Source organism: Cibotium barometz, chromosome 57 (assembly GCF_041138505.1).
Source record: "Cibotium barometz isolate CiBa-2024 chromosome 57, ASM4113850v1, whole genome shotgun sequence".
Lineage (NCBI taxonomy): Eukaryota > Viridiplantae > Streptophyta > Polypodiopsida > Cyatheales > Cibotiaceae > Cibotium > Cibotium barometz.
This window is the reverse complement of record NC_141102.1, coordinates 30,004,106-30,023,687: the sequence shown is the minus strand read 5'-3', so window position 1 is coordinate 30,023,687 and position 19,582 is coordinate 30,004,106. Positions and strand designations below refer to the sequence as shown.

Below are 19,582 nucleotides of genomic sequence, written 5' to 3'. Positions count from 1 at the left end.
CTGTACCTTCCTCTCTGCATCCACTTCAGTGTTGTACCCAACTGTACAGACCTGAAAATCTGTACTGCACCAATCCGTACAGGCCATGTGTCACTGTACTTGCATGCGCTGCCTGCAACCAGTCTTCGTACTCGACTGTACCTACTCAACCAGTCAGCGCCGCCTGTACCAGGTCTGTCCAGCACCTGCTCTGACCGTACAGTGTACCTGCAGTAGTACAAGACTGTACTTGCAGTCGTACCAGCCTGTACTGCTGAAAACTGGAGCAGCTGCAGCCGCCTGTAGCAGTCTGTACCTGTTCCACAGCCGCTGCCTTTGCCTGCAGCAGTTCCTGCTGTCGTACAGGACTGTACGGATGCTGTACGGCCTGTTCTAGCACACAGAAATCAGCAGCAAGGCTTCTCTGCAGCAGTCGACTAGTTCCCTCCTGCTTTCCACGCTTCCCAACAGCACGTATGCTCCACGCTTTTCCAAAAAGAAGAGAGAGAAAGAAGTGAGAGAGGCATGCACTCCAAAAGTGGAGTTGCCCCCTCCCCATACTTGTCCTAGGGCCCCAACTTTAATAAATATTAAAGTTCCCTAGGGGCCACTAAGGCCTAGGGGCAACCTTCAATAAAACATTAAAATTTTAATGTTCTATTTCCCCCCTTCACACCTAGGGATGTCCACACATCATTATCTCTGTCCGGGCACCCCACATGTGAATCATTTGATATTTTGACTCAGCAACCACCATGCCCACACTTGTGCTGTTCCATTTTCACAGGGCCATGACATACCCCCCTCTTGAAAAATGGCAAGCGTTCTCGATTGTATTCTGGTGATACAGCAAAATATCCAAAGTGAAATATACAATATGGTAAGATCAGCGTCCCAATCTCTCTAAGCCATGCACATGTATCAACGTTCACTGCAAACCAATGGCGTAGTAATAGTCCAAGTTGTATACCACTGTGAACCATACATAACCACAACATCCCATGTGACTAGTACACATATATCATAGAAGTCCCATAAACAGATGTACTGTCAGCCATCAGTACCTTCGGGTGAGATAAAAACTACACCAAGCGACCTCTAGATGTCATCTGAGCCTGTCTGTATCAAGGGAGTGGAGGTGCTACCCCCCTCTTGAGCATCAGGTAATGCTCCAGACCCATGCTCTGCTGAACCTGAATGAGCCACAACAAGAGTCGGCTCTAACTCAAAGGCATCGAGATAAAGCTGCAAAACCTGAGGTGAATCTGTTAAGTCACCTTCCTCCATCCACTTCGCATCCATCGGTGAATAGTTCTTGAACTTCACAAGATAGCGACGGGAAACTTTACCTCGTACCTTTCTTTCCTTATGTGCCAGTATCTGCTCTGGAATCAGAACCTCATCAAGTTCCTCAACTTCCGGCTGAGCCTCATCTGATACATCCTCAGGCACATCCCCACGGAAAGGTCTAAGGAGACTCACGTGAAAAGCATTGTGAATCCTCCAGTGATCTGGTAGCTTCAAACGATAGGCTACCTCACCAATCTTTTCCAATACCTGAAAGGGCCCATAATAACGCATGCTCAACTTAGGGAATAAGCGCTCTTTACCCTTCATCTTCTTGAGTCTAGCCTTTTCAAAGCGCAAAAGAACCCAATCACCCAATGCAAACTCCAAAGCACATCTGTGACGGTCTGCGGCTTTCTTTTGCTTCTGCTGAGTTTTTTGGAGTGCCAACTTAACTCTCCGATAAGCCTCATCCATACTCTCCACATACTGATCAGCCTCAAAGATCTTATCCTTTGTATGCAAAATGGGTGGTACCTTCTTCCCTCCTTCCACAATCTCAAAAGGCGCCTTGCCTGTCGAGGTATGAACAGTGTTGTTATCTGCAAACTCCACCAAAGGAAGATACTTTTCCCATTGTTGCTTGTGTTCTGACACATAACACTTAAGAAGATCCAACACTGTAGAGTTAGCCTCTTCCGACTGACCATCTGTTTGTGGATGAAATGACGATGAAAACTTGAGAGTTGTACCCATGTTGTCAAACAACCCTCTCCAGAACAAACTCGTCATCCGTGGATCACGGTCACTAATGATAGACGTAGGCAATCCATGATACTTGAAGATGTTCGCCATGAACAACTTCACCATATGATCCACTTTGATTGTCTTACGCACGGGAATGAAATGAGCCTGTTTACTGAACCTGCATATGATAGTCCAAATGCCATCATTGCCCGTTTGTGTCCGTGGAAGATCAAAGATAAAATCCATGGCAATGCTCTCCCAAGGTCTATCTGGAATAGGTAAAGACTGTAGTAACCCTGGTGTCTTTTGACGGTCAAACTTTACCTTCTGACATACGATGCATTGCCTCACAAAGGCATCAACATCTCTTCTCAAGGTTGGCCAATAAAAGAAAGTCTCCACTGCTTTTACCGTGGCGTCAATACCTCTATGACCTGCATACGGTGGAGCATGACTTTCAATCATAACCTTGAGTCGCAATGGCCTGGTAACACACAGTCTGTCATGCATCAATAGAAATCCATCTCTGAGAGTATAATGCTCATGCCGCTGACTCTCATACATCTGATCATACAACTTTTCAAAGTCCTCATCATGGGCATTGTCACATGCACTCTGCACTCAGTGCATGGTGACAAGATGGCTCATCATCAGAAGTGCAGCATTTGTACAGTTTTAGAACCCAATAGGATGATATTTGTCGTACGCCGTGACCCCATTGTACATCCTCAGTCCAGGATAAGTCAGGCACGAGCTACGTAGGTCATTCCTCAGCCTTAGTGGGTCAGTCAGTCAGTCAAGTCCCTTAACCCACTTGGAGAGAATCATTCATGCATGTAGAGTCAGTAGAAGCCTTAGGGTTTGCATCAGAAAGCACTCAGCATCTTGCATAATATGCATACATATGCCTGTGCATCATTTAGAACATCCCCAAAGCCTTAGGGAATTTACTGGGATTTATCTGGTATTTTTTTCATATTTATTAGTATTTATTTATCATTATTTGCATTATTGGGCATTTATAAATATTAAGTTTATTAAATGACCAACCTCTAGTTAGTATAAATAGGCTTGCCTAGAGCCTCTTTTCCTCATTCAGTCTTCATTGTGCTAAGAGCTCTCCTCTCTCTTGCTTTCAGCCTAAGACTAATCCAGCCCTAGTGCCCATCAACTTTCTTCTCCAGCCCCTTGAGATCCATAGCTTCAGCCCAGCCCTAGGTGCCTGTCCTCAGCCTCTTTCAGCCCTGAATTCAGCATCAGTTCATGCCCTAGATTCAGCATACCCCTCAGCTCAGTTCCATGCCTGAAAACCAGCAGTTGGCAGCCTTCATACCTGCGTTTTGGTGCAGCAGTACAGCAGTCTATCTGCGTTTTGCTCCAGCCGTACAGCAGCAGCCCTGCAATCATATGTTGCTCATGCGTTTCAGTCCACAGCCCTCTCTAGACACCTGCGTTTCTGTCCACAGCAGAATCCAGCCCTGAAGCAACAGTCTACAGCAGTTTCCAGCCTTGAAACAGTTGTTTGCATCAGTGTCCAGCATTCTGTGCATCATCAACACATTCAGCAGTCATCTGGTGAAGGTAACTCAGCATTCATATGTGTTTTCAGCATTCTAACAGTGTGTAGAACAGTCCACCTTCTTCTTCTTTGAGCCTCAGGTGTGCAGCCCTTCCTCGTGCCCTTGGGAGGAGTGCATAGGCTCGAGATCAAGTCATCGAGGTGTTTCTACAGCAGTGTACAGATCAGCCATACTCCGATCCTCCGAGATCTTGCGTTTGGCTTATCTACAGTCCAAAGTCATTCTCTCTAAAGTAATAAAGCAAATACTATCTCGTTATCGGGATAGGGGGCCCTTCAGTGGGTAATTCGGGACCCCATCTGGTGTACAGTGTTCATATCTCTCTCTCTCAACTCTTTAAAGTTTGAAGTAAATGAAATGGATTGCTAAACTCACGAAACTCAGGATACAGAAGACGGTGTGAGCATATTGTGTGACAGGATCAACCAATACAAAGACTTCCGCTGCATATCACATTGGTATCAGATTCAAATAGTCCACACACACCGTATCCTAGCGTGGGGGCATCCTCGGATGGTTAGATTGCGTTGCGGCACGACCACCGACTTCAGCATCATGTCTACAGGAGAGAGTATTCATCAGCCGGAAGACGTCTCCCCCGAAGGAGACCTTGTGCTTCCGCCTACAGCAGACACCATAGCTCTTCTTAGAGCTCAGAACCAACTACTCATGGAGCGTCTCCAACTCTTGGAGGCAGCAGCAGCACGTCCTTCTACACCTCCAGCAGCACCCGACTACATCTCCCTCTTCTTTCAGATGGAACAACAAAGGAGAGAGGACGAGGCCCGAAGGCGAAGAGAAAAAGAAGAAAGACGGGACTATGAGGAAGCCCAACGCAGGATCGACGAAGACCGGCGTCAGGCTGAACTCGCCGCTCGGGAACACCAACGTGAGCTTGATCGAGAACGTATGTTACTCGAACACCAACGGGAAAAGGAGGCCATACACTTGAGGTATCAGCAGCTCTCCTCAGTCTCCCCAGTCATAGGTGTCACCAGCCAGCATCTCGCAGCAGCTTCAACCACCATCATTCGCAGTCAACCGAATTTCAGCAAGTATGATGGTAAGTGTGATCATTCTTCAGTTAATCAATTTGTTCATCAATTTAATGCTCATTTTCCATTAGCTAGGATCACAGACCCACAAGACAAAGTCCACTTAGCGGCTCCCCATCTCACTGGTGAGGCAGTCACTTGGTGGTAGCATTGGTCTAATATTCATACTGACCAGGCCACAGGTGTCACAGCCTTTGACTGGGACATCTTTGTCCATGACCTGAAGACCAGATTTCTCCCGCCCCAGTACATGACCGGTCTGAAAGACGAGTTCTATGGACTCAGACAGAACGGTTCCCCAGTGCTTCAGTTTTCCGGTAAGGTTATTACTTTAGCACAGCAGTTAGGGTTATCTGAGCAGGCCAAGATGGAGCAATTCATTCGTGGATTGGACTCCAACATTCGGTTCACAGTTCGTAACTTTGAACCAAGTACATATGACCGGGCTCTGACTCTCGCTCAGAATGAAGAAATGAAGCTCAACGGGGGCAAGCCCAAGCAGACATCTCAGTCCAGTACCAAACCCCAGCAGCAGCAATCAGCTGCACAGTCAGGGAAAGGTACCGCATCTTCTAAAGATGCTAAGAAGGACAGCAGTAATAGCTCCAGTTCAGGGGGTAAGAAGGATAAAGAACCTAAGAAAACCCCTGATGAAAAGGCTAAAGCAGGCATTACTGGAGGTTATCTTCCTCCAGAGGAGCAAAAGAAGTACCAGTCAGAAAATAGATGTTTTTTCTGTCATATTATAGGGCATGGTAAGAAGGATTGCCACAAATGGCAAGCGGCACAAGCTGCCAAAGCTCCTTCTGCCACAGTTGCCACAGCTTCCCCAGCTCCTCCAGCCCCGCCTACTACCTCAAATGCAGTTCAACTTTTACCTTCCATGCATCCTATACCATCCGTGGTATTTGATGCTAAGCAGGAGGGTGAGAGCGATGCTGCTCAGAAGAGCCTTATCCGAGCTTATGGCTCTGCCCAGGGCCGACAGTTTGTAGTCCTTTTCGATATGGGTAGTTCTGAAGACGCCATCTCTCCCCAGTTGGCTAATAAATTGAACTGTACTTTAGTCCCATATCATCTGGATGTGGACGGGTTTACACCTGGTCTTCGCACCCACATTTCCCAGAAGGCACAGCAGTTTGCCTTTGAAGTTCAGAAGGCCTCATTTCAACGAGATTTCATCGTCTCCCCTCTGTTAGGGTGTGACATGATCTTAGGAATTCAGTGGTTCCGTCAGTATGAGCCTATTCCCAATTGGGGGCAGGACACTTTTATTATTTGTAAAGGTTTTCCTGAGCCTGTCATGATTCGGGGGGATAGAAGCATTCTTGGCATCCCATTGATTTCGCATCTCTAGGCCCGACGAGCTATCCGCAAGGGAGCAGAAGGAGCACTCCTTTATGTTCGTGCTCAAGCAGACCCTCCCTCATTAGTAGCATCCATTACATCTTCAGTCCCTCAGTTAGCAGACCTCCTATCCAGACACCAGGACATTATGCTTAGGGACGATCTCCCACCCAGTCTCCCACCCTCTCGCCTTGAGGACCATCACATTGATTTGGTCCCTGGATCAGACCCTCCTAGCAGGTTTCCCTATCGTCTTTCCAAGACTTTAGAGGGCGAGTTGGAAAAGCAGTTATCTGAGCTTCTCCGAGCCGGATTCATTCGGCCTTCTTCCTCCCCATTTGCTGCACCTATCCTATTTGTCCAAAAGAAGGACAAGTCTGCACGCCTTTGTGTAGACTACAGGGCATTAAACAAACTCACTATCAAGAACAAGTTTCCTATGCCCAGGATAGAGTACATTTTGGAGCGTTTAGACGGTGCTAAATTTTTCACTAAGATCGACCTCAAGAGTGGTTACCATCAGGTCCGCATTTTTGAAGCTGACATTCCAAAAACAGCTTTCAGGACAGAGCGTGGTCACTACGAGTTCATAGTCATGCCTTTTGGGCTTACAAATGCACCCGCAACGTTCAATAAGATGATGTCTAGGATTTTCGCAGTCCACATTGGGAAGTGTGTTTTCATATTCCTTGATGACATACTAGTCTTCTCAGCCACTGCGGAGCAGCATGAGAAAGATGTGGAGAAAGTCTTGCAACTTTTGCGAGATAATCAGCTCTACATAAATGCCAAAAAGTCTATCTTTGGTGTTAAGGAAGTTCAGTATTTGGGCTACATCATCGGTTCCGATGGGATTAAACTGGACCCCTCAAAGGTTCAAGAGATCTTAGATTGGGATATTCCTAAGACCGCCCAAGAAATCCGTTCATTCGTAGGTCTTTGTCAGGCCTATAGCACACATGTCCATCAGTTTTCCAACCTTGCAGCACCTCTTACCGACTTGTTCAAGGGGGTGAAGACTCGCAAGCAGAAAGTCTCAGTTACAGGTAAGGCACTTGATGCATTCCGTGCACTCCAGAAAGCTGCCTCAGAAGCACCTGTATTAAAGTTAGCATCATGGGACGAACCTTTCGAGGTCATCACCGATGCCAGCAATGTAGCCATAGGTGCAGTCCTCCAGCAGGACAATAGACCCGTGGCATATTACAGTAGAAAGTTGGATGTCGCTGAAAAGAATTATTCGGTATATGACAAAGAGCTTTTGGGTGTGATCACAGCGCTCAAACATTGGAAGCCTTTTCTTTATGGACAGGCTTTCACAGTGAAAACAGACCACCAAGCACTTAAGTGGCTTCAGACTATGCCAAGTGCCCAGTGGAGTGATCGACAGGCCAGGTGGAGTCAAATCTTCCAACAGTTTGGAGGTATGATTGAATACATCCCTGGTAAGCATAACCCAGTAGCAGCTGCTCTCAGTCGAAAGTCCAGCATCCAGGCAGTTCAAGAAGCTACCATTCTCGAAATCACGGGAAAGGACCTAGATAGTATGAAAGACCAATATGTCGACTCCCCTGAGTTTGGTACTCAGTATAGTTTGGCCCTCACTTCTGAGCCTGGCTACTATTCAGTACAGAACGGTTGGTTGTTCTACAAGAACCGTCTCTGTGTTACTCGGGAAAAGCGTTCCGCTCTTCTCCATGATGCCCATGACTCCTTAGTTGGAGGACATAGGGGTATCAACAGTACCCTCGAGAAATTAGAACGGTCCTTTTATTGGCCAAAGATGAGGCGTGATGTCTATGCACATATACAAGCCTGTAAGATTTGTCAAAAAGTCAAGGTTCCCCATACAAAGAAGGCAGGTTTACTTCAACCTTTGCCTATCCCCGACGGACCTTTCATCGACATATCTATGGACTTTGTAGGGCCTCTACCAGCATCCACTGGATCCCGTAACACTCAGTGTTTTACCATTGTGGATCGCTTTAGTAAGTTCTGCATGCTCATCCCATGCAAGCATACGACCACAGCCGAGGACGTAGCCCGTCTGTTTCTCAAGCATTGGTATCCAATATGTGGTTTGCCTAGCACCATAACATCAGATAGAGATTCCAAGTTTACCTCGCATTTCTGGAGGGCATTATTTGAAAACTTTGGAACTAAGTTGCAGTTGTCTAGTGCATTCCATCCCCAGACAGATGGCCAGACAGAAATTTATAACCAGTTGGCCTTTGATGTCCTCAAGTCATACTGTCATGACCAGCAGTCCAAATGGGAGCACTATCTTCCGTTGGTCCAAGCTATCTTGAACGACACTCATTCATCCAGTGTCGGACGGACTCCATATGAAGCAGCCTTTGGTCGCCGTTTTTCTTCTCTTTTGACGAGAATGGTGTCTCCATCTTTAGAGGCTAATAAAACCACGGAAGCATTTTCCGAGATCATTGAGTCAGTTAAGGACCGCTTGACCAAAGCTCAGGAAGCATATAGCAGACAGGCAAATAAATCTAGACGAGATGTCCACTTCAAGGAAGGGGATTGGGTCTATTTGCGTATCATGAAGCAGAGATTGAAACAAGTGGGCAAACGTTGTCCCAAGCTTTCATTCCGTAGTTTTGGCCCTTTTCCAATAGTTAAGAAGATAAGTGATGTCTCAATGAAGTTAAAGTTGCCTGCCAGTTGGACAATGCATGATGTTTTCCATGTTTCTTGGCTAAAACCATATGTTGGTCCAGAAGTGTTTGATGTTTCAGATGAATAGCAGCCAGACGTGGTAGACGAGGCAGAAGTTATTGAGCCTGAACAGATCCTTCTCCATCGATGGAAGCATGGTTCCGGTCGACGGATTCGGCAGTTCTATACGAAGTTCCGCGATCGAGGCACCCACGAAGCCGTATGGCTCGACGAGGAGTTCTTCCAGGAGTATCCCCAGTTATTGGTGGACTACTTGGAAGCCATGAACCTGCCGCCAAGCTAATCAGGAGGGAATGTCACATGCACTCTGCACTCAGTGCATGGTGACAAGATGGCTCATCATCAGAAGTGCAGCATTTGTACAGTTTTAGAACCCAATAGGATGATATTTGTCGTACGCCGTGACCCCATTGTACATCCTCAGTCCAGGATAAGTCAGGCACGAGCTACGTAGGTCATTCCTCAGCCTTAGTGGGTCAGTCAGTCAGTCAAGTCCCTTAACCCACTTGGAGAGAATCATTCATGCATGTAGAGTCAGTAGAAGCCTTAGGGTTTGCATCAGAAAGCACTCAGCATCTTGCATAATATGCATACATATGCCTGTGCATCATTTAGAACATCCCCAAAGCCTTAGGGAATTTACTGGGATTTATCTGGTATTTTTTTCATATTTATTAGTATTTATTTATCATTATTTGCATTATTGGGCATTTATAAATATTAAGTTTATTAAATGACCAACCTCTAGTTAGTATAAATAGGCTTGCCTAGAGCCTCTTTTCCTCATTCAGTCTTCATTGTGCTAAGAGCTCTCCTCTCTCTTGCTTTCAGCCTAAGACTAATCCAGCCCTAGTGCCCATCAACTTTCTTCTCCAGCCCCTTGAGATCCATAGCTTCAGCCCAGCCCTAGGTGCCTGTCCTCAGCCTCTTTCAGCCCTGAATTCAGCATCAGTTCATGCCCTAGATTCAGCATACCCCTCAGCTCAGTTCCATGCCTGAAAACCAGCAGTTGGCAGCCTTCATACCTGCGTTTTGGTGCAGCAGTACAGCAGTCTATCTGCGTTTTGCTCCAGCCGTACAGCAGCAGCCCTGCAATCATATGTTGCTCATGCGTTTCAGTCCACAGCCCTCTCTAGACACCTGCGTTTCTGTCCACAGCAGAATCCAGCCCTGAAGCAACAGTCTACAGCAGTTTCCAGCCTTGAAACAGTTGTTTGCATCAGTGTCCAGCATTCTGTGCATCATCAACACATTCAGCAGTCATCTGGTGAAGGTAACTCAGCATTCATATGTGTTTTCAGCATTCTAACAGTGTGTAGAACAGTCCACCTTCTTCTTCTTTGAGCCTCAGGTGTGCAGCCCTTCCTCGTGCCCTTGGGAGGAGTGCATAGGCTCGAGATCAAGTCATCGAGGTGTTTCTACAGCAGTGTACAGATCAGCCATACTCCGATCCTCCGAGATCTTGCGTTTGGCTTATCTACAGTCCAAAGTCATTCTCTCTAAAGTAATAAAGCAAATACTATCTCGTTATCGGGATAGGGGGCCCTTCAGTGGGTAATTCGGGACCCCATCTGGTGTACAGTGTTCATATCTCTCTCTCTCAACTCTTTAAAGTTTGAAGTAAATGAAATGGATTGCTAAACTCACGAAACTCAGGATACAGAAGACGGTGTGAGCATATTGTGTGACAGGATCAACCAATACAAAGACTTCCGCTGCATATCACAGGCATACTGCTCTTTCATTTCATCAAGCTCATGATGATAAGCAAGTGAAACTGCAGAGACCTGTGGCTTGCGTGACAAAGCATCTGCCACTACATTCTTTTTGCCTTCCACATGCACAATCTGGAAGTGAAACATAGACAAAAAGTTTGCCCAACGCATATGCTTCTCTGAAAGCTTAGTCTGCGTGAGGAAATATCGCAAGGTCTGATGATCTGTCTGTACAGTGAAATCAGCCCCAAGCAAGTAGTGTTTCCATGTAGAACGATCGTGAATTACAGCCAACATCTCTTTCTCATAAACCTGTAAATGCTTCTCGGCATCTTGCAATATTCTACTCTCATAAGCGATCACATGTCCCTCTTGCATGAGAACTGCACCAATGCTACTTCCGCATGCATCACACTGGACAATAAAAGCCTTTCGGAGGTCCGGTAGCACCAATACTGGATCCGAAGTAAGCTTTTCTTTGAGCTTTTTGAATGCTGTAATTTCCCGATCAGCCCATCTAAACGGAGTTGCCTTCTTTGTCAAGGCATGAAGAGGCGAAGCAATTTCAGCAAAGTACCGAATGTACCGCCTGTAATAGGAACACAATCCTAGAAAGCTGCGTACATCATGCACGGTCCTCAAATCTGGCCACTTAAGAATTGCTTCCACCTTTGCTGGATCCATACGGACTCCATGCCTAGACACAATATGCCCCAAGAAATGTATCTCTTGCAAAAAGAACTCACTCTTTTTGCCATTAACAACCAGCCTATGGTTCCTGAGTTCTGCAAACACAATGGCCAAATGCCTTCTATGCTCTTCCTCAGTTTGTGAATGCACAATCATATCATCAAAGAATGTGCCCACAAACGCTCTATGAGGCCTGAAAATCCTGTCCATCATTCTGTTAAATGTGGCAGGTGCATTTGTCAAACCAAAGGGCATAACCAAAAACTCATACAACCCAAACGTGGTTCGGAATGTTGTCTTATGCACATCCTCGGGTCTAATTCGTATCTGATGATACCCGCTTTTCAAGTCAATGCGACTAAAGACTGTGGAGCCCTGTAAGCGATCCAAAATGTCATCGATCCTCGGTATGGGGAATCGATTCTTGATGGTATTCTTGTTCAGCGCCCTGTAGTAAATACACATGCGCCAAGAACTATCCTTCTTTTGCACCAAGAGTACAGGTGAGCAAAATGGTGATGAGCTAGGCTGTATCAACCCTTTATTCAAAAGCTCTTGCACCTGACTCATAATCTCTTCCTGTTGGGCTGCACTAACACGGTACGGCGGTCTATTTGGTGGAGTACTACCAGGAATTAGATCAATGGCATGATCTTCTGGCCTCTCAGGAGGAAGTTCTCCTGGCAATGACTCTGAAAAACAATCTTGAAACCCACATAAGAAATCAGTCCTGTCCTTATCTAACATAGACAAATTAGACTTAGACTCATCATCTTGTGCATCCTTTACATAAATCAATTACGCGGAAAGATGCTTTTTCATTACTGATGAAATCGCCGAAGCGGATACAATAGGAACAGATTCCCCTTTGAGTTTCACATCCAATACATGTTCTTTCCCTCTATGAGTCAGAGTGATTTTCCTATTGTATGTATCCACCACCGCATGTACTCTGTGGCACCATGGCATCCCTAACAAAACATCACAGCCATCCAAAGGCATATAATGAAGAACTCTTCATAACCCTGCAAATGAAGCCGAAGCTTCCCAATGATAGGAGTGACGGGTTCTGCATACCCTGGACAAGCCATGTTAGCCTCATATAACGGCCCCATCTCCTCTGGACGAATCCCCAATCGGCCAGCCAAATCCGGTGAAATAAAGTTGGCTCTAGCACCTGTGTCAAAGAATATCAAGGCATTCTGATCTCTCACTTTGCCCCATGCCCTGCACAACTCTGTCTCTTCACCACCTGGTTGTTCCCCCACAAGATCAAGAACTAACCCTGCAGAAGGTTTTGGTTTCTTTGACTTGGGCTCTCCTTTATTGTCAGAGTCCTTTTGGGACTTTCTCTTGGGACAATTAAATGACATATGTCCCTCTTCAGTACAGTAAAAACATTTCCGAGCATCTCTCAAAGCCTGTCTTTCCTCAGAAGTCCTCTTGGGCATTGGCCGAGCTGCCTTCGCCCTTCCCCGCCTGCTCGCACCCCCCCTCCCCGCCTTCGAGCCTTCGCCTCTCCGCGCCTGCTCGCAACCCCCCCCTCCGCGCCCCTGTGCTCTTCGCGCCCCCCGCCCCCCTTTCGCGCCCATCGCCCCTGCCCGCCTGCCCTCGTCTCCTTCACGCCCCAACTCCCCCCTTCCTCCGCGTCCCACCCCCTGCCTGCCCCCGCCCCCCTTTCGCGCTTTTCTCGCCCCCTTTTCGCTCCCCGCTGCCCGTTTCCCGCCTCTGTCTTCCGTCCCTCCCCCTCTGTCTTCCGCCCTCCTCTGTCTTCCGCCCCTCCCCCTCTGTCTTCCGCCCCTCCCTCTTTGTCTTCCGCCCTTCCCTCTCTTCCCCTCCCCACTCCGCTTTTTCGTGTAGCTTGGTTCTTGCAAGACCCTCCGTCTTCGCTTCGCCCTCGACTCAGCTTCAGACTCTGATGGAGGTTCCTCCCGCCCCACCTCAGAGGGACTCTTCCGCAGCTCCCTCGCCCGCCCCTGAGGATACTCCCATCAGGCTCTCTCTTTCGCCAGAAGAGGAAGCGAGCCTCGCCGTAGAGGTGGAACACCTTCAGGCACATTCCACCATTTGCCGTATAGTTGGCACTCGCCCTAGCAGAGGGGAGATCCGGGATCTTCTCCAGGCCCGCCTTCTTGCAGATGTGGGCAAGATCCTGGACGTTCAGTTACTGGGCCGCGGACACTACCAGATTGAGTTCGAGACAGCCAAGAGCGTGGCCCAGGTCCTAGCCATGAGTCCCCTTGACATCAGGGGCGCTCGGGCCTTTTTCAGACACTGGCAGCATGGTTTCGACCCAGCAGCGGCCGAGCAGGGAGAGCGCCTATTCCATGTCACAGTTTGCTTTCTTGGACTTCACCGCGAGTACCTTCCGCTCCTTTCTAGGATAGGATCATTGGTGGGCTCGGTGCTTGAGACTGGCCCCACAGCAGCTTCAGTGGTGGCTAGAGCAGCTGGCCTTCCTTCGGTCAGAGTTTTGGTTCCTGACATCTCCTCCCTTCCGAAGGTCATTCAGTTACCTAGGATAGGGGGGAGATGGATCGATCAGAGAGTGGAGTTTTGGGGGCTCCCGAACCAGTGTTTTCAGGTCGGCCACCTGGCCAAGGCCTGCCCTCGCAGGAGACCCCGACCTTCACCGCAGCAGCAGACCTCCAATGGCCCGCCCACAGATGCGGCTCGGCAGGCAGCCTCCGGGACACCTGCTCAGCCCACAGAGACCTCTGATTGGCAGCTTGGACAGGGGCGCCGTAGAGGGAGACAGCCATAGCAGCATGCCCAGAGACCGACGCAGCAGCAGACACAGCCTTAGCATCATTGGGTTCCAGTGAGGAACAGCTTTGCTTCCCTCCAGGAGGAGATCCCAGCGCAGACTGAGGATCAGGAGATGCCAGCAACCCCCCCTTCTCCTCATCCCTCCCCCTCCCCCGCCCCCCCCTCCCGCCTCGCTTCCACCCTCGCCTCCTCCCGTTCCCGCTCCCGCTCCCGCTCCCGTTCCCGCTTTTTCAGCGTCTCCTTCCCCACCCCCTTCTCCCCCCCTCCTCCCCCTCCGCTCACCTCAGCTCCCCGGGAGGCACTGGCAGTACCCTGGCGCTCACCTGTTGTCCGGCGGGCACTGAGCACCGACCTTGCTTGTACACCGATTCGTGCTTCACGGATATCCTCTATCCGCAGTCGGCTGAGTAGTCTCGACACTAGACAGCGCTCGAAGGCTTTCAACTACTCCTTTTGGAGCGGAGGGCCCCCATGAGCCAGCACCCATCAGAGTTCATGTGGTGATACCTCCGGCCCGAGGGGATGAGGCACTTGATTCAGCGGTGGCCTTCTCCTTCCCTCTTTGCGGCACTAGCGACCGGGAGTGGACTCTGGATCTCGCTCTTAGTATTTTGCAGACACAGGCAGTTTAGTTTTCTCACCATGTGAGCGATTTGGAGATGATAGGCGTGATAGGCCGACTCTGGAAGTTGGCACATTTCTTTGATACCGGGAGTGCGGATGCCTCTGAGAATCGACACTTGGTGGTTCGCATAGTGGCAGACCTAGCGCGAGACCTTGGCTATGTATGCATACATGAGGTTTCTCTCTCCGAGCGGGAGGCAGTCGCTATGGGACACAGCCACTGGCGCCTGGTCTGAGACTCTTGCAGCACACCGGGTGGGCAGATTCGTAGCCGCTCGGATGGGGATTACTCTCCATCCAAGCCGCTTGCGAAGGCCCGCCGTATGGCTGAGACAGCATCCACCTTAGCAGGTCATCCATGAGGATCATCTCATGGAATGTACAGGGCCTTGGCGGCGCACACTATATACGTTATCGTGATTGTTTGAGGCAGGAGCTTCAGAGATGCCTGGTTAGGGGCAGTATTGATATTCTGATGATGCAGGAGCACCATTTGAGTGAGAGCAGGATTCGGAGCTATGGTTCGGTGATGCCTGGTAGATGGGACACATTTTGGTCTACAGGTTTTGGCCCCTTGGGTGGGCAGGGAGGAGTATGTATGGTCATTGCGGACGTATGGCGGCAGGCCATTGTGGATCGCGGGGTCATTGTGCCTGGTAGAGCGCAGTATGTTATTTTGAGGATGCACGATGAGCATTTTGGTGTGCTCAATGTCTATGCGCCCAATCATGCTAGCGCCAGAGCAGAGTTCTGGATCCTTGTTACAGATGCATTGCCCGAGGCCACACATTGGTGTGTCGGGGGAGACTTCAACATGCTTGAGGACCCGGCCGATAGGGTGGGAGGCGGTCATGTTACAGTGCACGGCACGGAGCTTGCAGCTTGGGAGCGATTTTGTATGACACTGCGGATCACTGATGCATGGCAGCATGAAGCTTTCTCCCGTTCTCAGGACAGTCTTAGTTTTTCTCGGTCGGATCACCGGTAGGGAGGGACTAATCTATCACGGATTGATCGCTTCTATGTGGGCGACAGGTTCGGGGAGCGTGGTGGCTCCGTTGGCATTCTCGCTGGCACCTCTTTTTCAGACCATGCACCTGTTATTTTGACACTTGAGGAGAGGACACGGGAGACCAGCTTGCAGTTGAGGATCCAAGAGAGGATACTTACAGACCCCAGTCTTTTTGAGGACATTGAGAGGATATGGCATGATAGCCAGAGCTCTGACCTGGATGTAGGTAGCAGGCCAGTGTGCCCAGGGACTCATCAAGCTCAGCTCTTTTTTGCACGCTACAGCCTTGACACGGCTAGGAGAGACACGAGAGCGGGAGCGTCGCTTGAGACGTAGCCTTGCTTTGCTCCAACGTCTTCAGGAGCAGCAGCCTACATGTGAGTGGGTGGCGTCCCAGCTAAGCCAGGCACGCCAGGAGGTTAGAGGCAGAGGAGCAGAGACAGGAGTTCTACTATCATCGCCAGGCCTCTCAGTGGGCGCAGCTTGGTGATAGAGTGACTCGGGAGTTTTTTGAGATCATCGGACCCCGCCATGCTCGAGCAGGAGTACGCCAGCTCAGGAGGCAGGACGGATCGTTAGCCACTGAGCCCGGGGAGATTAGAGCTATTGCCACTGAGTTCTATAGAGACCTGCTTTCAGCGGAGCCAACCACGGAGGTACGTGATGCTTGCAAACAGACTGTGTGGGCCCATGTGCAGAGGAGGGTCACAGATCGTATGCGCACAATTTTGGGTGAGCCCCTTTCAGAGGATGAGCTTGTTGAGGCTTTGAGGGTCCTTCCGCGTCATAGTTACCTTGGGTAGGACGGATTGGCGCCTGCCTTTTTTATGCGCTATTGGGACCTTTTGGGGCCAGGCCTCCTCAAGGGTTTTGAGTATGTTTTTGACACTGGGGTGATGCCACAGAGTTTTTCAGAGGGCTTGATCTTTCTTATCCCCAAGGGGAAGGGAGTGTCAGATGATATTCGGCATTGGAGGCCTATTACGATCCTCAATACTGTTTACAAGGTCCTAGCAAAGGCCTTGAGTTTGAGGATCCAGCCCTTCCTTGGGGATTTGATTCATGCTACCCAGACAGGATTCGTCAAGGAGCGCAGTATCCTTGACAACATTTTCACCTTCTGGGAGGCGACGGCCCGAGCTAGATTTCTTGGTGAGGACTTGGTCGTTATGCTTCTCTATTTTGAGAAGGCATACGATAGAGTCGATTGGGGTTTTCTGGAGGGCACTATGCTTCGCTTGGGTTTTGAGCCAGACTGGATTCGAGGAGTGGCGGCTCTATATTCCACAGCTCGTAGCCAGGTGTTGATGGCAGGAGGACGGGGACCGAGTTTTGAGTTGACCAGATCAGTCCGTCAGGGATGCCCTCTCGCCCTGTTCCTTTTTCTTTTCTTTGCAGAGGCTATGAGCATGTATCTAATAGCAGAGGAGGTTGGTTTGAGAGGACTCCAGCTTCCAGTCCGGGGAGAGGACCTGCTCGATTCTGAGTTTGTTGATGACACCGGATTGTTTCTGCATGGCCAGGAGGCCAATCTACAGAGGGCAGAGCAGTCGCTGCAAGTTTTTGGTGTGGCTTTGGGAGCATTGATCAATTGGTGCAAGACAGTGGCTTTTTGGATCAGTAGCGCTCCCGCTCCAGCACGGAGCCCAGACCCGGGTTTTAGATGGATTCCTCCTGGCACAACAGTGCGGTATCTGGGATGCCAGATTGGACTTGATTTGTCACATGAGCAGCAGATCGCCCCGCTTCTTCTGAGCATTCGGAAAAAGTTTTTATATTGGAGTACAGCTCGGCTATCCTTGGCTGGGAGGGTGGTGGTGACAAATCAGGTGCTTTTAGCGACTATGTAGTATATCACGTCTTGCTGGATTTTCTCGAGCTCTTGCATCAGCCAGGTACAGAGGCTGATCAGGAACTTTCTTTGGTCTGGGCGGGATGGTCACCAGCCCGGGCTAAGGTTGCTTGGGCAGTTATTACTCTTCCGTTGGCCCAGGGGGGCTTGGGCATTATAGATCCAGCTGATCAGAGTAGAGCCTTGTTGGGGAAGCTTATTGTTCGGGGGCTACTTCTAGGCGATGAGCCTTGGAAGGAGCTTCTTTTTCAGCGGGGCTGCAGGCTAGAGCTCCCCCAGTAGGGGGCACTTGGGCACCAGAGATTCGGTGGATCTTCACAGAGATGAGGAGGACAGGCCTCAGTAGAGGATGGGAGGACAGATTTGTCTTGAGTATCCTGCGAGCTTGGGAGTTGCTGAGACCGGGGCTTTCTCAGAGACCTCCCACTTGTGATGAGGAGCGAGCCAGACAGCCGCTCATCTGGAGCCCCGCGGTACGCACAGAGCAGGGTCATATGCTGGGTTCTCGGCCTCGTTTAGCCTGGGGACCATTTTTGGCGGCAAGCCCAGCGCGCAGTTTTTTTTATAACTAATGAAAGGATCGTTTCTCGGGAAAAAAAAATATTTAATCCGGAACTTGCTTTGTTCTGGAGAAATGGTTGCCCAACTCCGACAAAGATGGCCTGGCGCGTACTAGTCCAACCTCGGTCTCACGGAGGCCTAGACTTGATAGATCTTGTGACCTAGAGCAGGGCCCTTTTGGGCACGTTGATCGTGCGTGGATTGCAGCCTAGGGAGCAGCTGGGGAAGATGTCATCCTAACCTGCCAATCGAATTTGAGGCTCGAGCACCTCTCTCCTGAGGTGAAAAGAACTGGTCCTTTGATGGGTGTAAAGTGGGGTTTGGTTATGTCTAGGAAATTGTGTGATGGTGATCCTCTTCTACTACGTTATCCTACTTTGTGATTTTTGGTCTGAAGCCCACCTGTAGGCTCTCATGCATACAGGATTTTAACTGCATCTTGGGATATAGGACGTAGTTCATCCTATCCATGATGAGGTTGATGAGTTGAAAATTCATGCCCAAGCATCTTGATAATATATGGCTGCGCCATTTTACATCTTTGTCAGGTATATGATGTCACAAGGTTCTTAGAAGAACACCCAGGAGGAGATGATGTACTTCTCTCAGCAACAGGTATAAGGCCATTTTCCCATATCTAAGGCATTCATGGTTGCATTTGATCTCATGTTCTGGTGGTGTAAGCACCCGTAAAAAAACATTTTATCAATAAAGAGGAATTGTCTTTGTAGGGAAAGATGCTACAGATGATTTCGAGGATGTTGGGCATAGCAAAACGGCAAGAGATATGTTGATCGATTACTACATTGGGGATTTTGATGCCTCATCTATCCCCAAGAATGTAACCTACACACCCAGCAAACAGCCAGCATATGATCCTGACAAGAGCTCCGAGTTCGTTATCAAAATCCTGCAATTTGCAGTGCCTCTTGCAATCTTGGGTTTGGCCATTGCTGTCCGCTACTACACGAAAACCACCGTGTAGCTGTGGAGTTGATTCAGGGGAATTTTTTGCTGCCTTGCTTGAATCAGTGGGGGGGCAAAATCAGAAATCCATGTATTGATTTCTGACTCGGGTTTTATTTGAACGACTCAGTACATCTGTAACGTGCCACTGGATGATTTCATGAACACTTGAAGAGCTGTCCTTATGATCCTTTCATCAGCTTGAAATTATTTCCGAGACAGATTGTTTCCTTGCTTGATTTTTACCTAGGCTTTGTAAGGGACTGCTTGAGTAATGGCTGTTCTAGTTCTCAAAGGTGCTTAAATGATGTCTGGGTGGTTTGGAATCTGTGATTGTTGCCATGCCCTTCGCAAGCTTGGCTGTAAATGAACTTGATGCTTGTTTATCCCATAACAGTTTTTCTTTGAACTGCTCAGGCAAGGATTGAGAGATTGCACATTGTAGAATTGTAGATAATACTCGGAGACAGCAAGCTCTTAAATTTTCCAAAACATTATTACTTCCATGAATGATTGGCTAGGATATAGCTTCAAGTATCAGAAGAATCACTTGCTGATGCTTGTTACCACCATTTCTTTTACCACGTGTGTGTCCTGCATGGTCCCCCATGTACTCTGTCTTATCCTTTTGAGGCTACATGGCGGGGCTGTCAGCCGTGCCATCAAAGTTGATATTGGCAAGTTGTGCCTTCTGCTGTTGAGGT

General features: G+C 48.9%; 1 protein-coding gene across 1 annotated transcript in view; it reads left to right on the top strand.

The window, feature by feature from the left end:
- Positions 1-19,450, top strand: part of LOC147606650 (cytochrome b5-like) — a 50,489-nt gene extending 31,039 nt beyond the window's left edge. The window contains exons 2-3 of the mRNA XM_086792079.1: positions 18,461-18,527; positions 18,644-19,450. Coding sequence (XP_086648205.1) covers positions 18,461-18,527; positions 18,644-18,897 — 321 coding nt within the window. The 3' untranslated portion in view covers positions 18,898-19,450. The remainder of the gene's footprint in view (positions 1-18,460; positions 18,528-18,643) is intronic.
- Positions 19,451-19,582: the final 132 nt, after the last annotated feature.